The sequence below is a fragment of the Gavialis gangeticus genome, unplaced genomic scaffold (assembly GCF_001723915.1).
Source record: "Gavialis gangeticus isolate Ggan-Ray unplaced genomic scaffold, GavGan_comp1, whole genome shotgun sequence".
Taxonomy (NCBI): domain Eukaryota; kingdom Metazoa; phylum Chordata; order Crocodylia; family Gavialidae; genus Gavialis; species Gavialis gangeticus.
Genome location: NW_017729032.1, coordinates 21,188,962 through 21,210,523, shown reverse-complemented (window position 1 = coordinate 21,210,523; position 21,562 = coordinate 21,188,962). Strand labels below are relative to the sequence as shown.

Sequence of the window (21,562 nt, the reverse complement as noted above, 5' to 3'; positions counted from 1 at the left end):
GCTATTTTAGCTTTATTCCCAAACCAAAAGATACTTTTGCAGACTTTACTGGATGCAACTACCATACTTACTGAATATAGGACAACCCTCCAATACTTAGATTCTTTATATGGAAAATTTACAAATCTGTTATAATTTTCCAGGTATAGAATCTGATTATTGGAGGTCTGCCTTGAATTTGTTCCCCTCCCACTGCTAAAGCAGGGAAAATAAACCTGCAAGGGTGGTGGGGGGAAGGAATCTAGCCCTCTGCTCCCCCAATTTCTTCCCCTGCCCTGCTCCTTGCTGTCAGCTCCTGCTCTCCCTCAGGACATGGAAATGAAAAGCAAATTTGAAAGGACTGACTGAAATTACAATGATGATTGCTTACTTCATAAGCATATTGTAACGATGGCTGTGAAATACTCTCCAGTGTTAAATACAGGATAAATGCTAAATCTTATGTAACCTGGAATAAAATTTTGAATGTGATGTAACTGTTCTTATAATAAGTATATAATGAATTTATCATTAGTTTAGATTCTCTGACTCAGGATTTGCTTTTTGTTTTGTGTTTGTACAGCACCTAGTATAGTGTGGTCCTGCTCCCAGCTACTATGGCAATTCAAGCAATCAATAATATTGATAATTTCTTGTTAGTCTACCACAATAAGTCTTATAAGCTGGAGTTGGGTGAAGTATTATTTCAGATTCCCTGATACCCATTTCTATACTTTTACACTGGGATAATGGCTTTGTAAACATCAGGCATTACAGGTTTTTTGATGTTCCACTTTTATTAAATTAGGATTGATGCTGATTCACAAACTCTTAGGACTGGGCCTAAAAACTGCTGCCATCAATGCAAGGGTCTAGTCTCACAGATTTTAAAGCATTTTTCCATTGTTTTACAATTTTGCACAGACACCTAATGTCACTTTACAGTAAAACAGGACCAAAATACCAGTAGTAACTACACAATTCACTGTTTATACGTGGATAGCACATCTTGTATTGTTAAGTTCCTAACTAATTTGCTGGCAAAGATGCATGCAAGTTTCCTTCTGATGTGGAGATGAATATTTTAATAGCATCTGATAACTAAGAAACACAGTGATATGAAAGAACTTCAGCAAAATGAAGACCCCGTCACTTTCCTAAAAAATATGTAAGTGGAGCTCTATACTTTCAAAAAGGACTAATGATTTTGGGTGTCCATCATGAGACAACTCAAAAGGCCCAGATTTTTCAAAGGCAGGTGCTAAGCACTTTGTGAAAAGTAGGTTGCTCGATATAGGCACCCAAAAAGACAGGCCTCCTTCGGTCATTTTGTAAAGTTAATGTCTAGGATGGATTTAAGGGAAAGTCAATATAACATAAGTTCTTTCTGTTCCCTTATTCCTCTTCTGCTTTTTTCTCTCTAGCTTTCTTGTCTTCTCTTCATCCTTCCTGGCATTAAATGGTCCCTATACAGTTCTCTTCTGTCCCCATGTCCTCTCTTCCTCAAAAAATTCTTTGCATTCCCAGGATCCCTGCTTTTCTTCTTACCCTTTTAGTTTCCCATCTCCTGTCACTTCTCTCTTTTCCTTAGAAGTCTGTCCTCCACTAAACTCTGCAGACTCCTCCCCTCCCAGCAACCCCTTCTTTGCTGTTTTCCAGGCAGGTGTCCAGTTCCTCCCTCTTCCACAGCAGGATCTCATCAGTATCTCTTTCTCCCCCAGCGATTCTTAGGTGAAATGGTACTCTATGCAAGTAGGGGGATGGGTTGGTGAGCAAGCAAGTTGAAGCCAGATTGCTGCTGGCTTTTTCTCTTATTTTCCCTCTTGGCTCTCATGTTACCTCCAAGTTTTGCTGAGACACAGCCAGGATCACAGCAGCTACAAAGAGGAGAAATACTACCTGCTTCTGTAGCAGCAGCTCCAAGAATCCAAAGGTGCGTATTGCTCCAAAAGGAAAAAAACACAGGTCAGAGTGTCCTGACATGAGTGCCTAAAGTTGGGCATTTAAATCTGTATTAGGCACCTAAGTAAAATGCCTGTTTTTAAAGGGTAGGCCTAGTTTACAAGGAATTTTTTAAAACTGAAATCATTACAGCAGTTCAGTGTGTATAAAGCTGCTTTGTACCACTTTTAAGTATAAAGTGGAATAGCTGTAAATGGATTAAGCACTTTTATGTCTTTGTTACTTCATCCGCATGAGGGGGCATGTACCACTCTGATACAAATTTTGTATTTAGGAAAGGCCTTAGTAAAATACCACTTGCCTGATATTTCAAATTGAGGTTAAAAACTGTAAATAAACCTGAGGGGATGATCTGTTCATGCTGTCTATACAAAGACAGGGCAAGTCTTTGTATATCCAACCTCTTTTAGTTGCAATGCTCTGGTACTACAGCTGATTAGGTGCCAAGAGACAGATCTAGCATTTTATTTTACAAAAGATTATACATATTCTAGCCGGTGGTACTTGGAGTTTGCTGCAAAAAAATGATTGTTGTAGTTTTGGTAACACACAGGTGCATCTGCCCTTTGCCGGGGGTCCTCTGTAAAGGGAGATGCTGCTTTTCACCCTGGAGGAAAAAGTATATCGAAATAAAAGAGGTTAGTAAGTGTTTTGCCTGGCAGGGATTTTTTTTTTTTTTTTACACAGGTTTTTGCCTCAGAATTCTACCACATTGTATATTTATAAGGTGGCTGCATAATTCAGCAGAGTGTATCTAAATTCACTGTGGAACAGTTTACGTGGCACAGCATGGCCGCTTTGAGAGAGGAAGAAGTGGATACTAGGGATGACGTGGGATGCGAGTATCTATCTGTATATATGCCAACAATTATGAGCCAAAGAAAGTTAATTCTTAGGGGTCACTTTGTAGATAAGTGATGATCTCTAGGCAGGAAGGGAATACTAGTTCAGGAGCAGCCACAAGTCCAGCTTGAAATGCATAAAAAAGAAGCCTGCTTTAGCAGCAGCTTACACAGAACACATGAGCTCTGCCTACTCCTGGCCTAGCTTCACTTCTCTTACACAGCTTATAAACTCTGCATGCCTCTGCTTTGAAGCTCTCTTCATTAGAAAATCTACAAACTCCTCAGGAAGAAAACTCCAGGACATAGCAAGCATGCTATGCTACTACCCAGCTGGGGAAAAAACCTGAAGATGCCCAGTGATAACTATAAGGGAAGAGAGAAACCTCCCACAGCTCCCCACTACTCTTACCGCATAAACAGTAAAACAACTGAGGCAATATATCTATTGTTCTATTCCCAAATGTCATAATTGTGTGAAGTGATGTGGCTTTAAAACCTGGACGGAGAGATGAGTGAGCACCCAGACTAGCATGCTTCATAGTGGGCAAGTGGAGGAGGGAATGTTTGTGCCACACTTCTGGGGTCCCAGGGAGCAGGTGACTTGTGCTGGGAGCATTTTCATTTTTCTGCTTTTGGTTCTCTCCTAAACAGAAGTTCAGTAAGTCAGTAGCCTGAACTTGACTGAACTCTACAGTGTGCTTACCTAACCATGGGTGACCAAGGAAGAGGGGAAGTGCCTGAACCTACATTTCCATGTTCCAGGGACTGGGATGTGGTGGGAGGGCATTATGAGGAGGCATAGTTGAGTAGGGATTGAGGACACAGCTAGCTGTTAGACAGATAGCTTGTATGGAACAAGCAGTGAAAGGGAGCTCATTAATAAACAGTGCCAACAAAGGGGGGGCGGAGAAAGGGTGGTAGGGTTCCGGCTGTGTAGCAGAGTGGTCAGTTTTGGCAGCAGGGGGGTGGTTGAGGGGAAAAGTGATGCAGTGTAGGAAGCCTAGAAGACTGATTAGACATATGTCATGAATTATTTGGTGTTCATAAGTAACACTGAACCAGTTCACAGTGAATCAGTTCAAAATAGTACTTGATTTCCCAGGTACACTTTTGAACCATTCCAGGCAGCTTTAAGTTGGTTTTACAGGTCTGTACATGTGTACACCTCAGGTCTTAGCTGAACTGAAATCTGTCTAAGTGTTACATGTGTTCATAAACTGAGACCTCATCCCAAACCAGTTTCTTGCCAATGTGAAGTAAAAGGGTTACTGCAGACCTAGACCTGAGAAAACCTGTGAGGCCCTAACAAGGATGGAAATTAAAAAGAACAAGTACCTAACAACATTAATCAAAAAGGATTAATCTGCACCTCTAAGCAAGGTTATAGCTCATGATCTTGGGTGACTTACTGCAGCAGTCCTCAACACAGCCCTGGAGAGTTTTGGGACCTACTGGGCATGTCTACACAAGACGTTAAAGGCTCAGTAGACTAATTCTACTGCACAGTAGCATGGTTGGCAAAACCCATGCTAATGAATAGTAGAATTAGTCTACTGCGCATTAGTGTTAGAAAAAAAGCATGCGCTGGCGCTATTGCACAGTAGTGCCGATTATGGCACATTATGTTGTAATTACAGGTACTAAAGCTTAATGCACTGTAATTACAGCACATTAATGAATGTGTAGATGCACACAATGTCTCTTAGTATAAAAGGAAAAGGCAGCTTAGACCTCTTAAACTACTGAGATGCTATGATGAGGGGGACATATAAGTACCTACATGAATAGAATAAAATCAGACAAGGTACAAGTGCAATCAATTTAACAAGTTTTGAGTGTATTATAAAACAGTGTCACACTGTGAGGTACTAATAGTGAAAGCTACTGATTACTGGCTCTTACTTCTTATTCCTCCGTGCCTGGAGTAGTACTTAGGTTGTGAAAGTAAACTGTTCCTGTTCTGTGATGCTGGCTTCAGGCCTTCCATAGATAAATTTCTTTTCACGCTCCAAATGCCTTCCAGAGCCACTGTTAATAATTTGTTAAAATAATGCCATTAAGCACTGATTGCTTTAGCTTGGTTTCTTTTATTTTCACCTATTGTGGTATCAAAGGATTACTATAGCCTAAAAATATCTTGTATCTGCCTAGTACTGTAACTAGAATCAACAAATCTTAATAGAAACAGGTAATCACAACAAAATGTTGTAGCACCATACTTTAAACTTAATATGCTTTATTTTTCTAACGTTTTGGATTGACAGATACTGAAAGACATTATTCTCTGACAGATATGCAATTCAAAACACAATTGTTAATTTTCCCAGAAGCTTCCAAAATTATTGTGTTCAGATGGATTTATTTTTCCCAGTCATATACCTCACCATTAATGCTTAGTTCAGTTTTGGTCATACTGTCTCAAGTAAAAAATAGGAGATACAGAACAGGTCCAAGTGAAGGGCAAGGGAAATAGAAAGACTTCCACATAAGGAAAAGTTAAGTTATATGTCTATATAATTCATGGTTTAAAAAAATTACCTGGTAGAAATAAATCAAATTATGGGTGTTGTGAAGGTCCTTGGTTGGGTGATCCTTACTTAAGAACAGTGGGATCCCCCTCAATAGAATTGCAAGAAAACAAATTTGAATCTGATCAAAGAAAATGCTTATTACAAAATGTGCAGTCAGCACAACTCACTGCCACAACATTTTATTCAGATGGAGTCAGATACAAAAAAGGACTTAGGAAGAATGGAGGTGCAAAACTGTGATCCAATGTTCTCCTCACCAACCTCCATTCAGTTGCTGCCTAAATTCACTAAGGCTGCTTAGACGTGAACCTCCCGCCCCCCAGCGCTTTACTTTAAACTCGGTGCCCCCCTGCACTGAGCACAGCACATACCCAGAAGAAGCATCGTGTTAGTTTCCCCCGGCTCGCTCAATGTCTGTATACATCACGTGTTTCAGCAGGGCTTTTTGGCGTCTTCATCTAATGGCTGGTTCAACTGAATCAGCTATTAAATAAAAGTTCCAAAAAGCCCATTGAGGCATTCAGTCAATAGACACTGGGGAGTAGGGTCGAACTAATGCACTTCCTCTTCTGGTAAAGTGCTCTTTTGTGTGTTTTTTTTCACGTCTGTCAGCAGCCAGAGTGCTTCCCTGTATTTGGCTTGAAAATTGCAGAGGCACATATAAGCCCATACCTGCAGCTTTGCTTTAGTTCAAAACTGTTGTGGCAGAGCAGCTAGACACCTAGCTCCCACCTCAGCCCTACTAGGATCCAAAAACTAGACAGCAACTAAGTTCCTTGAGGGCCCTCCACATGCTTGTAGCACATCTACACACCAATAGGATTGGGCCCCTTAAAAAGGCTATTGTAGCTGCTTGCTTCTGATCTGGCAGAGAGTGGTGCCAACTTTTGAAAAACAGTCTAATGATTAGAAAATCAACCCAGGAAGGGTAAGACCTGAGCTCAGTGCCTTCTTCACATTGAGGGGGTTCAAATCTGTATTTCCTACCTGCCAGGAGAGTGCCTGTAGTGGGACAGGCCCACAGGGGGACCATGGCACCCCTTGGTGGTGAAAACAATCTTGCATCATGCTAACTCCTCAGGGTAACCTCCTCGTTGCCCTTCCTGCCATGTCTTGATGGAAACTGTATTTTCTGTTGGGACACTGTTCCTGAAAATCACCGAGTACGCTCACTGGATCTGCTCTTGGCCTATCTTAACCTGATTTGCTGGCCCCCTCAGTCCTAGTCACAGCAACGGACCCAAAATCCACAACCCCACACTGCATGCTGTTGACATCTATGTCTCACTAACTGACCAGGCCCTGCTAGCCTATCAGTTCCTGTGGGCACTAACTCCTTAGGTGCATTAATTGTGGTTTCCGGCTGCCCCTATACTCATGCCCATGTCCATTCACTGGGTCTTCTGGCCCTGTCTGTCTGTCACCTCATTCTACTTGCCAGGCCCCTGGCCCTGGCACAGGTTCGGCAGCCCATAAGGTCCCTGAACTTTACAGGGCTACTCTCTCCCTCTAGCTTTGGCCCACTGGGTCCCTGACCCTGAATGGACCGATCTCTCTGTGCGTCTCTCTCACAATGGGCCCTCAGCCCTGTTTCAGCTTCAGCCTCTGCAACCCTTCAGGTCCCTGACCCACAACCACACATAGTGCCTCCCAGGCACCCCTTATGGTCTCCAATACACCCCTATTGTCACAATCTAAACTTTAGGTTAAAATGAAACTTAAGGCATCAACCAGGTGATTTCTACAAGGTGATTTCCACCTTGAGCCCAATCCTATTACTGTGTAGATGTGGTACAAGCATAAGTAGGACACTTGAGGGACCTTGTTGCTCTCTAGTTTTTGGATCCCGGTGGGGCTGAAGTGGGAGCTAGGTGTCTAGCTGCTTGATCACGGCAGTCTGAGTAGCAAGAAGAACAAAAGTGACTCTCTAAAGGGACTGCAGGACAACTGGATTAACAGGATATTTTACTACCCTAGAAGGGTGACAGAACAGAAACTGGAAATCTGTTATCATCTTATCTGCACAGCCCAGTGATTTTTATCAAGGTAAAATCTAGTCTTTGTAATGGAGTTCAGCCAAGCAAAAGATAAGTAAAGGTTTTGAACCTGAGTCTTCAAAACAAGCCAACTGCATGTGATAGACTAACTCAGAGTAAATCAAACAAGCTACACATTTTCTGACACTCCTGAGTTCTTCAATTCAGTGGAGAAGGGCAGCATATCACAAACTCTGCATGATGGGTACAAACAGGTTACATTCCTGAACTCCTGATAGACTGCAAAAAGGAGGCTGCAGCTGCTTGTTTTCTTTTTATATTCTGTACAGGACTGAGCCCTGGAAAAATAATCATACACCAAGGATAACAAAAATATGGAGGGAGGGAAGTAACTAAGGGACAATAACACTGCAAAACTCAACCTGACCTTTCAATCACATGCCTCCTTGAGATTATGTTAGAAGGTGAAATTCCAACAGATAGCTAAAACACTTTGTTTGACATTGCCACATTCTTTATATTTCTGAGTTTAGCTTAGGAAGTTACTGAACTAAACATCTAGGTCTAGATCCTACTTTGTCTACTAGTTATTGAAGGACTTATATTCCACTCACCTCAAAAATGTGTCACTAGGTCACAAGCGTGATCCTATTCCACCTGAGCGCAGTAAATCTTTTTGTGCTCTCAATGACCACCTTGTGCACCTCCAGAGGCAGATACTGTTCTACTCATGGCAACACACTGCTCTCTCTTTTCTCAGTGGGCAGCTTTAGGTGGCTGCATCTTGTTGGAATCCATCTGGATCTTGCTTCATAAAGCAGGGAGATCAACTGAACCAGCACATCTCACAGACAACAGCACTAGCTTTTTGAAAAGTAAAGGGAGGCGGACTAGTGGTTGCAGCACTTACCCAGGAACTGGGGGACCTAGGTTACCCTGGGGCGACCTAGGCTTACCTTACCCTGATGGAGGGGTTTAAGCTACACCGTCCACTTCACAAGAAAATGCTCTAACTCTATGGTCAAGGGGTAGACAGGGCTGAAAGCATTTTTCAGCCTTCCTGTTGCAGCTGAGTCACTGAGCAGAAAGGGATATAAGACTCACAGAGCCAAAAAACAGGGCAAATTGGGGGAAAAATACCTCATCCTGGATTAGTGCAAATATGGTATTAATGGTAATACTAGTTTAGCTATCCAGGAGGTCACACTTGGAATATAACGTGTCCTCTGAAATTTCCCATAGAGGCATAATAATAAATGTCATTTTTAAAGCAAGGCTACAACTTAGTAACTACTTACATTGTGTCAAACAGTGGCTTTTCTGTCTGAGAACAAGATCTTTTACCAATACCTAACCCATCTAGAAGGTGACTATGATTCTCCAGTTATGTTTAGGGGAGGCTTCCAGGAATGACTGTAGATACATCACCTAATCAACTGTGCACTTCAGCAAATCCTGGAAGACATATTTTGGGGCTGGTTCTATTTTATCAAAGCTAACCAAGCATTCAGAATGCCCATCATGGTGACATTCCCCAGACGATAACACAGGTGGCAGCATCTATTCATGGCCAAACTGAAAGTTTCAGAACAGCTTTGATTCACTGGTAGACAAAGTGCAGCAATACAAGCCCATTTCAAGCCATAAGACATACGTTTGTAATAGACATAAATCCTGATTCAGTTTCTAGGGAAATTGTGGAATCTCCGTCATTGGAGGTGTTCAAGAAGAGGTTGGACAAGCATTGGTCAGGGATGATCTAGGAGTAGGTATGCCTATGCTCTGCTATAGATCTTTCCCATGCTTCCAGCCTTTGCTAGTTGCCACATGGGGCCCAAGGAAAGAATTTTTTCCCCTCCTGTTGCTACATGTCAGATGTTTTTTCACCTTTCTCAGAAGCATTAGATGTTGGCTACAGCCAGGACTAGAGATTTTGACTGGGGTATGCCAGCACTTCTGCTGGGACTTCAATCTGGAAGTTCTTGGTTGAGGGTCTTGCCCCTCCACTCATGGTCAAACTGATCATCATTATTTGGGATCAGGAAGGAATTTTACTTCGTAGTCAGACTGGTTCAGACTGTGGTTTATTCTGCTTTCTTCTGTAGAAGACATGGCTCTTTCCCTTGGATCTCTAGAGCTCATTTTAACAACCCGCACAGCTGCACGACATTGGCCACTGCAGTCCCTCTACTTTAGCTGTGACAAGGTAGGGTGCCATGCCTTGTGGTTGTGTCAGCATTGACTGTGTAGTTTTACTAATAGGTTAGACAATGAATTTATAGATAATGGTTTGGATATGGATGTTCCTGCCTCTTGTTGGGGGGGAGGGGAGGTTGGAGTAGATGATCTCTGCAGATCCTGTCCTGCCCTACTTTTCTGATTCCATGATTTATGCTCAGTTCTCAGTCCTGCACCACTAAATTTGGGAAAAGATTTTGTGCTGATTTATGGAGGCAGAAACAAACCTTTAATCTCCCAAAGGGAGTTAGTCTGTGTAGATTTTCCACATTTTATAGTTACAAGTCATATTTTGTGAAAACCGCCTGAGCAAGTGAGCAAATGTACAAAGTTCTATAGAACTAAAATCTCAGCCTGTTTTCCTGACACCTCTTCATGGATGTTGTTCAGCCTACCACCTCAGGCTTGGCCCGAGCAAGAAAGAGGTCTTTATCTCAAGCTTGCTTATTATTTCTTTTTGTGATCATTGCATACAACCAGAGATATGCGGCAAAAAATTTTCCAGTGCTTTATTTTTCCATGGGAAATTTTCCATTTCTAAAAATTAACTGGTTTCTGAAATTCATTAGTAACAATGAATGGATGCCAATACAATATTAGGCAAGCTTGGCAGTTTTGAACTTGTAATTAATGTTTTTCAGGTGAGTATCCCTAGGAAGTGTACGAGAGAGTACATGTTTTATTGATTTGTAAACAGGACGGTAAACACTAGGGCTGTGCGAAGCTTCAGTCGCCGATTCAATTTGGAGATTTGGCTTGATTAGGTGGCCGAATCTCTGAATCTAAATCAAATTGGGAGACCAGTTAAAAGGTCTGAATTGAATCATAAGCCTCTGAATCGATTCAGAAAAGGTTCAGTGCTGCTTTGGAGATTCGGCCATAGACTAAACAGGCAGCAGTCCTGAACACTGGACACAGCTGCCTTCAGCTGGTAAGTCAGTTGTGGTGGGCAGAGGGGGGAAGGAAGGGGCATGGAGGGGGAGGGGGGCAGATCAACGCACCCACAGCAAGGGAGGGATTGGGGCTGGGCTGCCCAAGGAGCGGGTGGCGCGGCTTGCGCTGCTGCGCACCACTGGTCTGGGAGCTCCTCATGTGGCAGCTTGTCCAGCGACTCTCACTGCTGCTTCTGCCACTGGCCTGGGAGGGCATGGGGTGAGCATGTGTGCACCAGGATCTGCATGCGGCAGGTGAGGCCAGGGCTGTGCCAGGAGAAAGACAGAAGGCACTGGGAGTGGGAGCTATGCCCCCCCCCCCCGCTCAGCCAGCTGGTGCAAGGCGGGTACAAGACTGAGCCCCTATGCTGCCTCCGGACAAGTGGTGTGTAGCGGTGGGAGCTGGCCTGGGCTCCCTGCACTTCCTAGATGAACAGCGGCTTTGCCCCGGCTGGGTTAGACAACCCTAAACCTAACCCTAATCCTAACCCTAACCCTTCCCTCCCCACTCCACCCAGCACAATGGGCTTACCAGCTAGAGGCAGCTATATCCAGCATCCAGGACAGCTGCCTGTTTAGTATGGCTGAATCTCCGAAGCAGCGCTGAATCTTCGGATCCAATTTGGCTGAATTGAATGGGGACAGTGATTCAAATCATCAAATCAAATCACTGTCCCTCCAAATCAGCTGAATCTGAATCCAAAGCAAATACTTGCTGCTTCACACAGGCCTATTAAATACACTCACATAATAACCCAAATGAGAAATCGAGTTATGAATTCACCTAACTGGCTATGCAGGTCAAATCAAAACCAAGCCACAGCATATCATCCACAGTTCTTTGGGTGTGCTAAAAGTAGTGTGTCAATGGTTTTCTGTGCCTTCATTTTTTTTCTTAAAATTTAAACAAACAATTTAAGGGAAGTACATGCTGTGTATTGTCTACATTTTGACAAGTATGCCAATAAAAATAATTTCTTTCCACATAAAGCTTTGAATTTGCTTGAATATAACAGTTAAACCACATTAAGTGTGCTGTATTTAATTTTTTTCCTAATCAAATATTTCAGTTCAAATACTTGTGGCTATTGGAACATAAAATTAACATGGGGATATATTTAGTAAAAAAACTGAAAAAGTAAGTCAAATAAACATGTTAAATCAAATCACGCTGTATTTAGGGCACTGGAAAATTTTCCACTTCAAAATTTTCTGGAAACCCCACATCTCTGCGTACAATGATATGATCTTGCTTGCTAGCCAAATCCATAATCCGGGCTTCATCTTTGGCCTTACTCTAAGTTCTCACATCTAGGTTATGCTTAGCTCTTACGGACTCTTTCTTCATGATGCCTCTTAGATAAGATCTTTCCTACCAACCTACGTAGTTAAGTCTCCCATCAAAGCTCTTATTAACTTGTATTTTGACTACTACAACATTCTTTTCTCTAGGTTGAAAAAGGCAAACTTGCCCTGCACATATCCACCAGGATTGCTGCTGATGTTGCAAAGATAATTTTCCCCACTGTTGCTTAGACCATATATCCCCTCTCCTTCTATTCCTGCATTGGCTCCCCTCCTTCTCAGTTGTACCAAACATAATCAACTTCTTGTCCCCTTTGAGGTATTTTACAACCCACTGTCATTCTACCTATTAGAGCTGTGTGAAGCTTCGGTCCTCGATTTGATTCGGCGGAGATTTGGCCCAATTTGGTAGCCGAATCTCCGAATCCAAATGAAATCGGAGGACCCTTTAATCTCTCTGAATCGAATCGGAACCCTCCAAATTGATTTGGAGAGATTTGGAAAGATTCGGACATAGAGACAGCTTTAAATGTTTTTTCTACATACCTCTAGGTAGCAGGGGCTTGTGAGTGCTGCGATGCTGAGGCCCATGGAGCATCCCACATAAGCACAGGAGAGGGGGTCCCCACCACACTTGGCAGCAGACCTGTGTCACAGGCCACTAAAGTGCCTGCTCCTAGAAGAGCGAAAACTGTCTGGGGAGAGCCAGAAGAGAGGGACAGAAGCCCAGGTGCAGGTTATCGGGGCAACAGGCTAGAAAGCAAATTAGCCTGCACCTGGACCTGTCAGCTGATCAGAAAGGGCAGGGCCCTGGGCCCTTATAAATTCCCAGGCTGGAACTAGGGAGGGCAGTTTGCTCCCAGCAGGAAAGAGCCCTCCTAGAGGGAGCTAGGGGAAGAGGCCTGAGAGTGAGTCTAGCTCTGAGAATGTCTGGGGCAAAGTTTGATTCTTTTAAAGGAGTGGAGAATGATGGGAGCTTATGTATTATGTTATAGCTTGGGGCTTATGTTTTGTTTACTGTTTCATAACAACTGGTGGTTTGGGTGAAGCTATTTGGGGAAGGAGGAGGCCTCATTGGAGGCCCACTGCAGTGCAGGGACCTGGGCACCAGCGAGGGCGTGGCACAAGAGGTGGGGGGACCCTGGCGCCAGTGAGGGCATGGCATGAGGGGCCAAATTGCATTAAGGCTTAGACTGGACAATGTCAATGCCATCTGCAAGGCTTGGTGTGATAAAGGGGTGGTTTGGAGCTACACATTTAGCCCATAATGGTAGGGTACCCCAAAACACACATTGTGAAATGGGACCCACAAATGGTCTGGGAACACACAGGGTTCGGAGAGTCTATCAAACAGTGTCCAAGAGGACTTGAAGGCAGCCTCCCTATTTTTATAAGTACATCAAGATGTGGCGGGTGAGAACTGAGGCTGCCCATTGGGCCAAATTGGCACGGTCGAGGAGCCTTAGGAGATCATGGCCATCCTTAGGGATCCCATCCTGTGATAACCTAGAAGTGGACCAGAAGCCCTTCTGGTTCACTTCTGGGTCTGCTGGGGAGTGTACTTGGCCCCCCACCTCTTCTATACCCCTTGACTTGGCAACTGGTGCCTCCTGGGACTGGGGGGGGCACCCGGGGTCCCCCTGTGGCCAACTGCTGAGCTGGGGGGTCCCCCTGCATGCTCCCCGGCAGACCTGAAAGTGGACCAGAACTACTTCTGGTTCACTTCCGGGTTCGCCACTGAGCATGTGGAGGGCCCCCTGCACTCCTGGGGGACGCTCCATGCGCCCCAGCATTGCAGTGTTCACAAGCTGTACCTGCTACCTCAAGGTACATAGAAAAAACTTTTTAAAGCTGTGTCTTTGGTTGAATTGCTGATTCTCTGAATCTGCATTGAATCTTTGGATTCGGCCAAATCCATTCGGAGACAGTGATCTGAATCAATGAATTGAATCACTGTCCCTGAGTCAGGCCAAATCTGAATCTAATAAGGCCTGCTATGCACCCCCCCACTACCTATGGTTTCTCATTGAGTGATGGGTCACCTCTTGCCTTTAATCAACCCATGGTGCCCAATGCCAACCCACATATTTGGTAGAATCCCCTTATAAACAACCACAAAGCTGTCACTTCCCCCATTTAATCTTTCTTTAAAAACTCTCCTTTGCCATTATATCTACAACGACTTGACAACAATTGCAACCTACTGAGGTTATTACCTGCAGTGCTGACCAATGTTGTCCTATTTCCTTGTATTACCCATCAATTTTTCCACTCCTATCTCATATTTAGATTGCAGTCTTTGGGTAAGGGACAGTCTTTCAGTCTGTTTTTGCAAAATGCCTAGCTCAATGGCCTCCTGGCTCCCAAGTAGGCTCCTGTACACTATAGCAATTACAAATCAACAACGACAACACAATAAATGGCTACACTTTGAAAATCTGGGTAGTAATTTTTTCATAGAGCTGTAAAGATTCAAATAGAGTCAAAGTGTTTTTGTAGAACACAAATGCTGTCAAATAAGATTACAAGAGTGGTTGATTGATAAAGGTAACTACATAGATGTAATATAATTTTGTAAGTCACTTTACATAGGGGGTGAACAGATGTAACAGTTACACTAATACAAAATGATTCCAGTAAGTGCTGTTTCAATATAACTATCAAATCTATATACTCCTATAAGAGTGTAAGTGGAGCAAAACTTTAACCTTGTTTCCTCCAGAATTAAACTTAGTTATTTAACTCAAAGAGCTAAAGAAGAATGCAGACATAACAACTATATTGAAACAGCTGATGTGGCAACTCCTTTCTTGCACTTTTAAAGCTTAAAGTTATATCTGCCTGTAACCTTAGTAGCACAGAATATTCTGATTAAAACATTAGTACTATCCAGAAGTAAGGAGCTGTAAATGGAGAAAATGGTTAAACAGAGATGTTTCTAGTAAGATTCTACAGGGATTTGTATTATGCCCACTGCTGGCCAACATTTTAAACATGTTCTAGAAACAAATATAAAATAGAGGCTATTTAAAATTTGAAGATGATCCAAAGATTGGCAGAGAAAATGAAGAGAACTGAGAATAATATAGGACAACGTGGGCTTCTTGGTAACCTGGGCCCATTTAAACATAATATTTTTAATAGAGCCTAAAACAAAATGACATGTGCAGGAAAAGGAATGCAGTTTTAACCAAGTTTTCATCCAGTCAGTGAGTGCCATAGTGATCTTGTATTGTTCTAGTTTTTTGTGCAGTATTAAGTCAAATGTCCACAGAAGTCTAAGGGCCAACTCCTATTTCACTTTCATGGCTAGGTAAATGCCACTTAGGCAGTAAAAGTACAGTCTTTGGTACTTACTTGGCTTTACAGATTCTCTTGGCACATGGAATGGGATCAGATGCATGCAACTGCTGGAATAAGGGAGCAGGAGGACCCTCCAATCTTTTAGCACAATAGTGTTCAATCTATGACCTGATGGCCAGATTTAAGACTCCAAAGTGAGGGCCAGCTCCAGTCAGCAGAGGGTATCAGCAGCAAGCGCCTCAGCCCAGTGCATCCCCTTCCCTGCCCCCTGCCCTGTACCCTGGCACTGATTCCTTCCATAGTTCTCCCTGTTCTTCTATCCCTAGACAAGGGCTGCTTACTGGGGATAACTAGATGATCTCCAGAGGTTCCTTCCAATGCTAGTTTTCTATAATAAGACCTCTCTTCCCTCCATTTCTCTCCCCTTCCTTCTGACCTCAGCAGCTACCTCTCTTCCCCCTTCCCTACTGAAGTACAGTGGTAGCCTGTAGCATCTGGGTTGCAAGCACCCCTCCTGCTCTAAAAGGTTGAGTTCTCTAGCTTTAGCACAATAGTTTAGTAGCTAGAGCACTTTCCCAAATGGTTCAGGTTCTAGGCTCTCCTAGGTCCAGATGGGAATTGAATCTGCATTTCCTACTTCCCTGAAAATACTCTAATCAGCAGGCCATGGGCTAGACATTCCCAGAGCACCCTTCTCTTGCAGCTGGCCCACTGGACAGCAAAAAGGAAGATATGTGGAACCAAAGGAAAAATATGCTATGTAAACCAGACACTACCCTGAAAGGGAGGGGGCCCTGGCCTCTCTTCCTCTGAGGCAGAAACTATCCCACTGCCAGGGCTGGAGCCAGAACCCAGGGCTCCTTCCCTTTCAAAGCAGTATCCACCTCGCTGAGCTGCTCCTCATTGGTTTGCTCACCTAATCCCAGCCACGGTATCTTCCTTTCTTGGGTAGCCAGTGGATTAACTTCAAGGAGTCCCCCAGAGCTTGGTCCTTGGGCCTGCACTGTTCAATTTCTTTATTAGTGCCTTGGATGAGGGGGTGAAAAACACCCTGTTTAAGTCTGCAGATGACACCAAGATTTGGGGTGAGGTTGGCAAACTAGAAGGGAGGGACAGGATACAGCTGGACCTGGACAGGTTACAGGGGTGGGCAAATGAGAATAGGATGGGTTTCAATACAAGTGCAGGGTGCTGCACTTGGGCAGTAAGAACCAGCAGCATACCTACAGACTGGGGAACTCCCTTCTCAAAAGCACAGTGGCAGAAAGAGATCTTGGAGTCATTACTGATTCCAAGATGAACATGGGCTGCCAATGCAAGGATGCGGTCAGAAGGGCTAACCACACCTTGTCATGCATCCACAGATGCATTGCAAGCAGAGTCAAGGAGGTGATCCTCCCTCTCTATGAGACACTGGTCACTCCGCAGCTGGAGTACTGCATCCAGTTCTGGGCGCCGCATTAGGAGGGATGTGGACAGCATGGAGAGGGTCCAAAGGAGGGCCACTCGCATGATCAGGGGGCAGCAGGGCAGACCCTATGAGGAGAGGCTACGGGACCTTAACCTGTTCAGCTTTTGCAAGAGAAGGCTGAGAGGGGACCTGGTGGCTGTCTACAAACTTACTAGGGGAACCAGCAGGGAATGGGAGAGACCTTGTTCGCCCGAGTGCCTCCCGGAGTAACAAGGCATAACAACCATAAGTTGACTGAGAGTAGGTTCAGACTAGACATTAGAAGGCACTACTTCACAGTCAGGACGGCTAGGATCTGGAACCGACTTCCAAGGGAAGTGGTGCTGGCTCCTACCTTGGAGGGTCTTTAAGAGAACGCTTGACAATTACCTAGCTGGGGTCATTTGAGCCCAGTTTTCTTTCCTGCCCAGGGCAGGGGGTCAGACTAGAAGATCTGCAAGACCCCTTCCGACCCTACACCTACGAATAAGAGGTCACTCTGAGCAATATACAACTTTTTGTTCTGGTGGTTAGAACATTGCTATGGAGTAAGAGCTATCAATTCAGACTCCTCTGGGTGAGGGGACCTAAAATCTAGATCTCCCACTCTCTGAGGAAGCATGGTAGCCACTAGGTTATTTGGTTTAAAGCGTGGAAGACCACTCTGACCCCTCTGTGGTTTTGTGGGGGAACTCGCACAGCCTTATGTGTAGCCAGACAATTCCATTCTGCCTTGCAGCCTATATGGCAAGAGTGGAGCCTTCTAAGTATGCTCGGGAAGAAAGCACAAAGCAAACATAGCTACATAGGTTGATACAGAATCCACAATTTGGGCAAGTGCCAAAAGCTGCACTTACTTACACAGCTATGTAAGTGCCACTTAAAGAGGTAAATCTCATTTCAGTGTTATGTACTCATTACCTTTCCCAATCAAACTTTTAATCATGTAAAAAAATATAATCAACTTGACAACCTATTTTCCATACTAATCCATGTGGACTGGCATCAATTATAGTTGCCTACTTTAATTTTTAATTAAGTCCTATATAGCAGTTCCGTTTGGTTGTCAATAATTTATGTTGAATTAATAAATCTATAGTTACCCGAACCATTTACTTTTTTTGAAATATTGGCATATTAGCTCTCCTCCAGCCCTCTGGAACTTCCCTGGTGATCCAAGACTGACTGTTAATAAACATTAATGACCCATAAAGCTCCATCGCCAGCTTTTTAAAAAACTTAGATGCAATTGATCTGGGACTGCCCAGTTTAAAATGCTTAATTTTAGTAGGTGCTATGTAACACCAACCTTAGTTACTGCTACAGTGGAAAGTATTTCATCATCATTCTCTGCTAGGAATACTTCATTTGTTTTTTTGTTTGTTTTTTTTCCTGCCACATATAACGTAAATATTCACTGAACACTTCTACCTTTTCTGTTTTATTTAGTAACAGTTCTACTATAACCATCTAGTAATGGATTCTACTGTACTTAAAAAACCCTTCTTTTGTCCTTAACTCTACAGGGTAGCAGATTTCCCCTTGAATTTCCTTGTTTCCCTTATCAGTTTTCTGCATTTCCTAGTTTCTAATTTATATTATCGTTAGCAACCTCCCCTCTGGCTCTTGTAGAACTGGGTAGATCTATCATTTCATTAATACGTTTACTCAAACAATCATTTTCGGTAAGGACCCAACAGATAAGCTGGAAAAGCAGATTTTTCTGAATGTGCTACAGCAGATATTGTGCAGTTAACAAATCATTTTAAATCAAATAATCCTGCAAATCTACAAAGTAGAATGTACTTCAAGGAGCAATACTACTGTGGCACAGAAGTGGACTGCATGATGTATACTTTTATCCTTAATGATTTTATGATACCCAGCATCTTCATGGGTTGATAATGGTGTTGCCAAATAATTCTGGTATGTTGCTCATACTTGAATGGAAAATATTTCAAATGTCACAGACTTAAGCAAGGCAGGCTAATTTAAGAGATGGAAAGGGCTAAGTAAAATATAATTAGAAAAATAAAGACATTCATATTTAGTATCTGGTCACTAAAATAAGTACTGTATATGGCAGATTTTTACTTAACTAAAAACATCTCTTTTAGTCATAGGGAATTTTTCCAAATCTGCACCTGTCTATTGGACAGGGGGAAAAAACAGCCTGAGAGAAGAGAATGGAGAACCCCCCTCCCCCCCCAGCTAGCCCCTCACAACAGCTGTCCCTCACCAATAGTCCCTCACATTTTTCTGTCCCCTACCAATAGTCCCTCACATCTTGCCCCCCAAACAGAACAGTGGGATCTTGCTCTAGGAAATCAGGGTCATTAAGTGAGTGTGTATATATACACGGCAATAGCTGTAAATATTAAATCATTAAAAAACAAACAAAAATACAGTAAAATGCCTTTCACACTAGTTTTTTGGATATCAAAAGCAATTTAATAATGAATGGCCAATTATTGAGACTGAATAACAAAATATTCTGAGCATGCTTTAAAGGTTTGCAAGTCATCTTACATATATTATCTTCAGCTATAATGCAATTATATTTTATAACATTAAGGAAAAAATCTTTTAATCCTTGAACACCAAAGAGAATATCCAATGAGAATGCTGAGTATTGCACAAGGAATATAAAAATGGCTATTGAGATTACTCAACAGTGATCTCATTCTCCTCCCACGGTCCACTAAAATGTTATCAAGCATTACATCTTAAAAATTTGGCAGGGAGCCAAGATCTTGCAACCTTCTTCTTAGGGTAACGGAGATCTGTTTGGTCTTCACAAAAATGGAATTTAGTGTACAGTGGGAATTCAAAATTTAGACTGAAAACAAGGGGCCTATTAAAAAAACAATATACAAATAGAAGTTTAGGAATAGGACCATAAAGGAAGGAGCTAGAAATATGGGCTAGATTCACATCAAAGCTATATGTTCATTGAAGAAAAGGGTTTTTACACTGAGATGACTAGTTTACCACAATACAGCTACCTTGATGTAAAATACCAGTGGAGACCAGGTAAATGCCACTTCTACCCAGTGTAGCAGGCTGAGGTGAACTCAGGCAGACAGTGTAGGGCTGACCTTGACTGGCTCCCCCAAGATAAAACTACCTGTATACTGTCTTTACTGGAATTTTATATCAAAATTATTATGTTTATATTTAAAAAATACATGCATGGTAGGAAAGACAAAGTTTTGAGAAATAATTTTCATAATTTAAAATGTGTTCTATATTCAGACAGCGAGAACATGTTTCACAAGCTTAGATTTATATCTAACTTTTGGCAATATGAAGAAAGTATGGTATCATGGTAGCAAATACAAATTCTATCTGAAAAGGCATAAACGCATGTAGCACTCTAAGTTTTAGTAAAGCTGAGACCTTATAAAAGCAAAAGTAATTTTGTTTATGCATGAACATTTTTACTTCCAAATGACATGAGTTCATAGGAAGGTAGGGCTGGAAGGAACCTCATGAGGTCTTCTACTCCAGCGGTTCTCAAACTTTTTTTTTTTTGGTATCCGGACCCATTTGTAAACATTTATGGCCAGTCCCGACCCACTGCACCTCACCCCCAGGTCCCACCCCACAGTGTGTGGGGATTGGTGGGGTTTGTGTGGGGCTGGGGGAAGCTCCAAGCAGCCCCTTGCAGGCTGGAACTCTGACAGCCTGCAAGGAAAAAGCCACCGTTTCACATGGTTTTTCTCCTTAAAAAGAGAATCTATTTTTAAAGTTTGTTCCCAACCCTTTCATATATTCTTGCAATCCACTTTTGGGTCATGACCCAGGGGTTGTGAAACACTGGTCCATTCCAGCCCTCTGTGCAAGGCAAAATTATCCTTGACTACATCACTCCAGCCAAGCATCTGTCCAACCTGCTCTTGAAAAATTCCAGGGATAAAGATTCCTCAGCTTACCTAGGTAACTTGTTACAGTGCTTGACCACCTTCATAGTCAAGAAGCACCTCTTAATCTTCAACCTGTATTTCCCCAGCTGCAGGCTGAGGCCATTGCTCCTAGTCCTGTCCCCTATGGCCACAGAAAAAAGCCCATCTCCATCCTCTCTGTACTCCTCAGGTATCTGAAGACTGTTATCAAATCCCACATCAGTCTTCTTTTCTCCAGACTAAATAACCCTAGCTCTTTCAGCCTCTTCTCATAAGCCATGCTTTCACTGAAGTCTTTCCAATCTTTCTTGAAGTGTGGGGCCCAAAACTGGACATGGTATACCAGTTTTGGTGAAGCCTCACCAAAGCTGGTGAGACTTCACCAGTGCTGAATAAAGCAGTAGAATTACTTTCCTTGATTTACAAGTGACACTCCTGTTAATACAACCCAGTACGCCGTTGGCCTGTTTTGCAACAAGAGCACATTGTTGATTCATATTTGGTTTATGGTCTCCTGTAATCTCCAACTCCTTCTATGCAGCCTAGTCAGTCATTCCCCAGTCTATACTTGTGCATGCAATTATCTGGGCCAAGTGCAGGACTTGGCACTTGCCTTTGTTGAATTTCACCTGGTTGACTGCAGACCATTTTTTTCCAATCTATCCAGGTCATTCTGGAACCTACCCTTACTCTCCAGAGTGTTTTGCAACTCCATGCAACTTGATGCCAGCTACAAATTTGCTAAGCATGCATGCAATCCCATGATCAACTTCATTACTGAAGAAGTGGGAGAAGCACTGGGGTCCTTGAGGGCAGAGGAACTCAGTGTCCAGGACGAGTGGACGTTCCTTAAGGAAACGATACTCACGGCCCAAGGGGTGTCCATCCCGACAAGAAGCAAGGGGGGCAGGAGTGTCCGTAAGCCCCCCTGGCTCAACAAGGGCGTCCGGGACTGCCTGCTCGCCAAAAAGGCGGCGTACGCCCGGTGGAAGGGGGGTGAAATCTCCAAAGAGGAGTATACCTACTCAGCTCGGGCCTGTAGGCGAGCTGTTAGGAAGGCCAAGGCGGACATGGAGCTCGGACTAGCGTCCAAGATTAAGGATAACAAAAAGTCC

General features: G+C 43.2%; 1 protein-coding gene across 1 annotated transcript in view; it reads right to left on the bottom strand.

Annotated features, from left to right (window-relative positions):
* Positions 1–757: 757 nt before the first annotated feature.
* CUNH11orf97 (chromosome unknown C11orf97 homolog) overlaps positions 758–21,562 on the bottom strand; it is a gene marked incomplete at its 5' end in the record, with an annotated part of 27,081 nt that continues 6,276 nt past the window's right edge. The window contains 2 exons of the mRNA XM_019525226.1: positions 758–2,548; positions 4,689–4,814. Of these exons, the coding sequence (XP_019380771.1) occupies positions 2,544–2,548; positions 4,689–4,814 (131 nt within the window). The remainder of the gene's footprint in view (positions 2,549–4,688; positions 4,815–21,562) is intronic.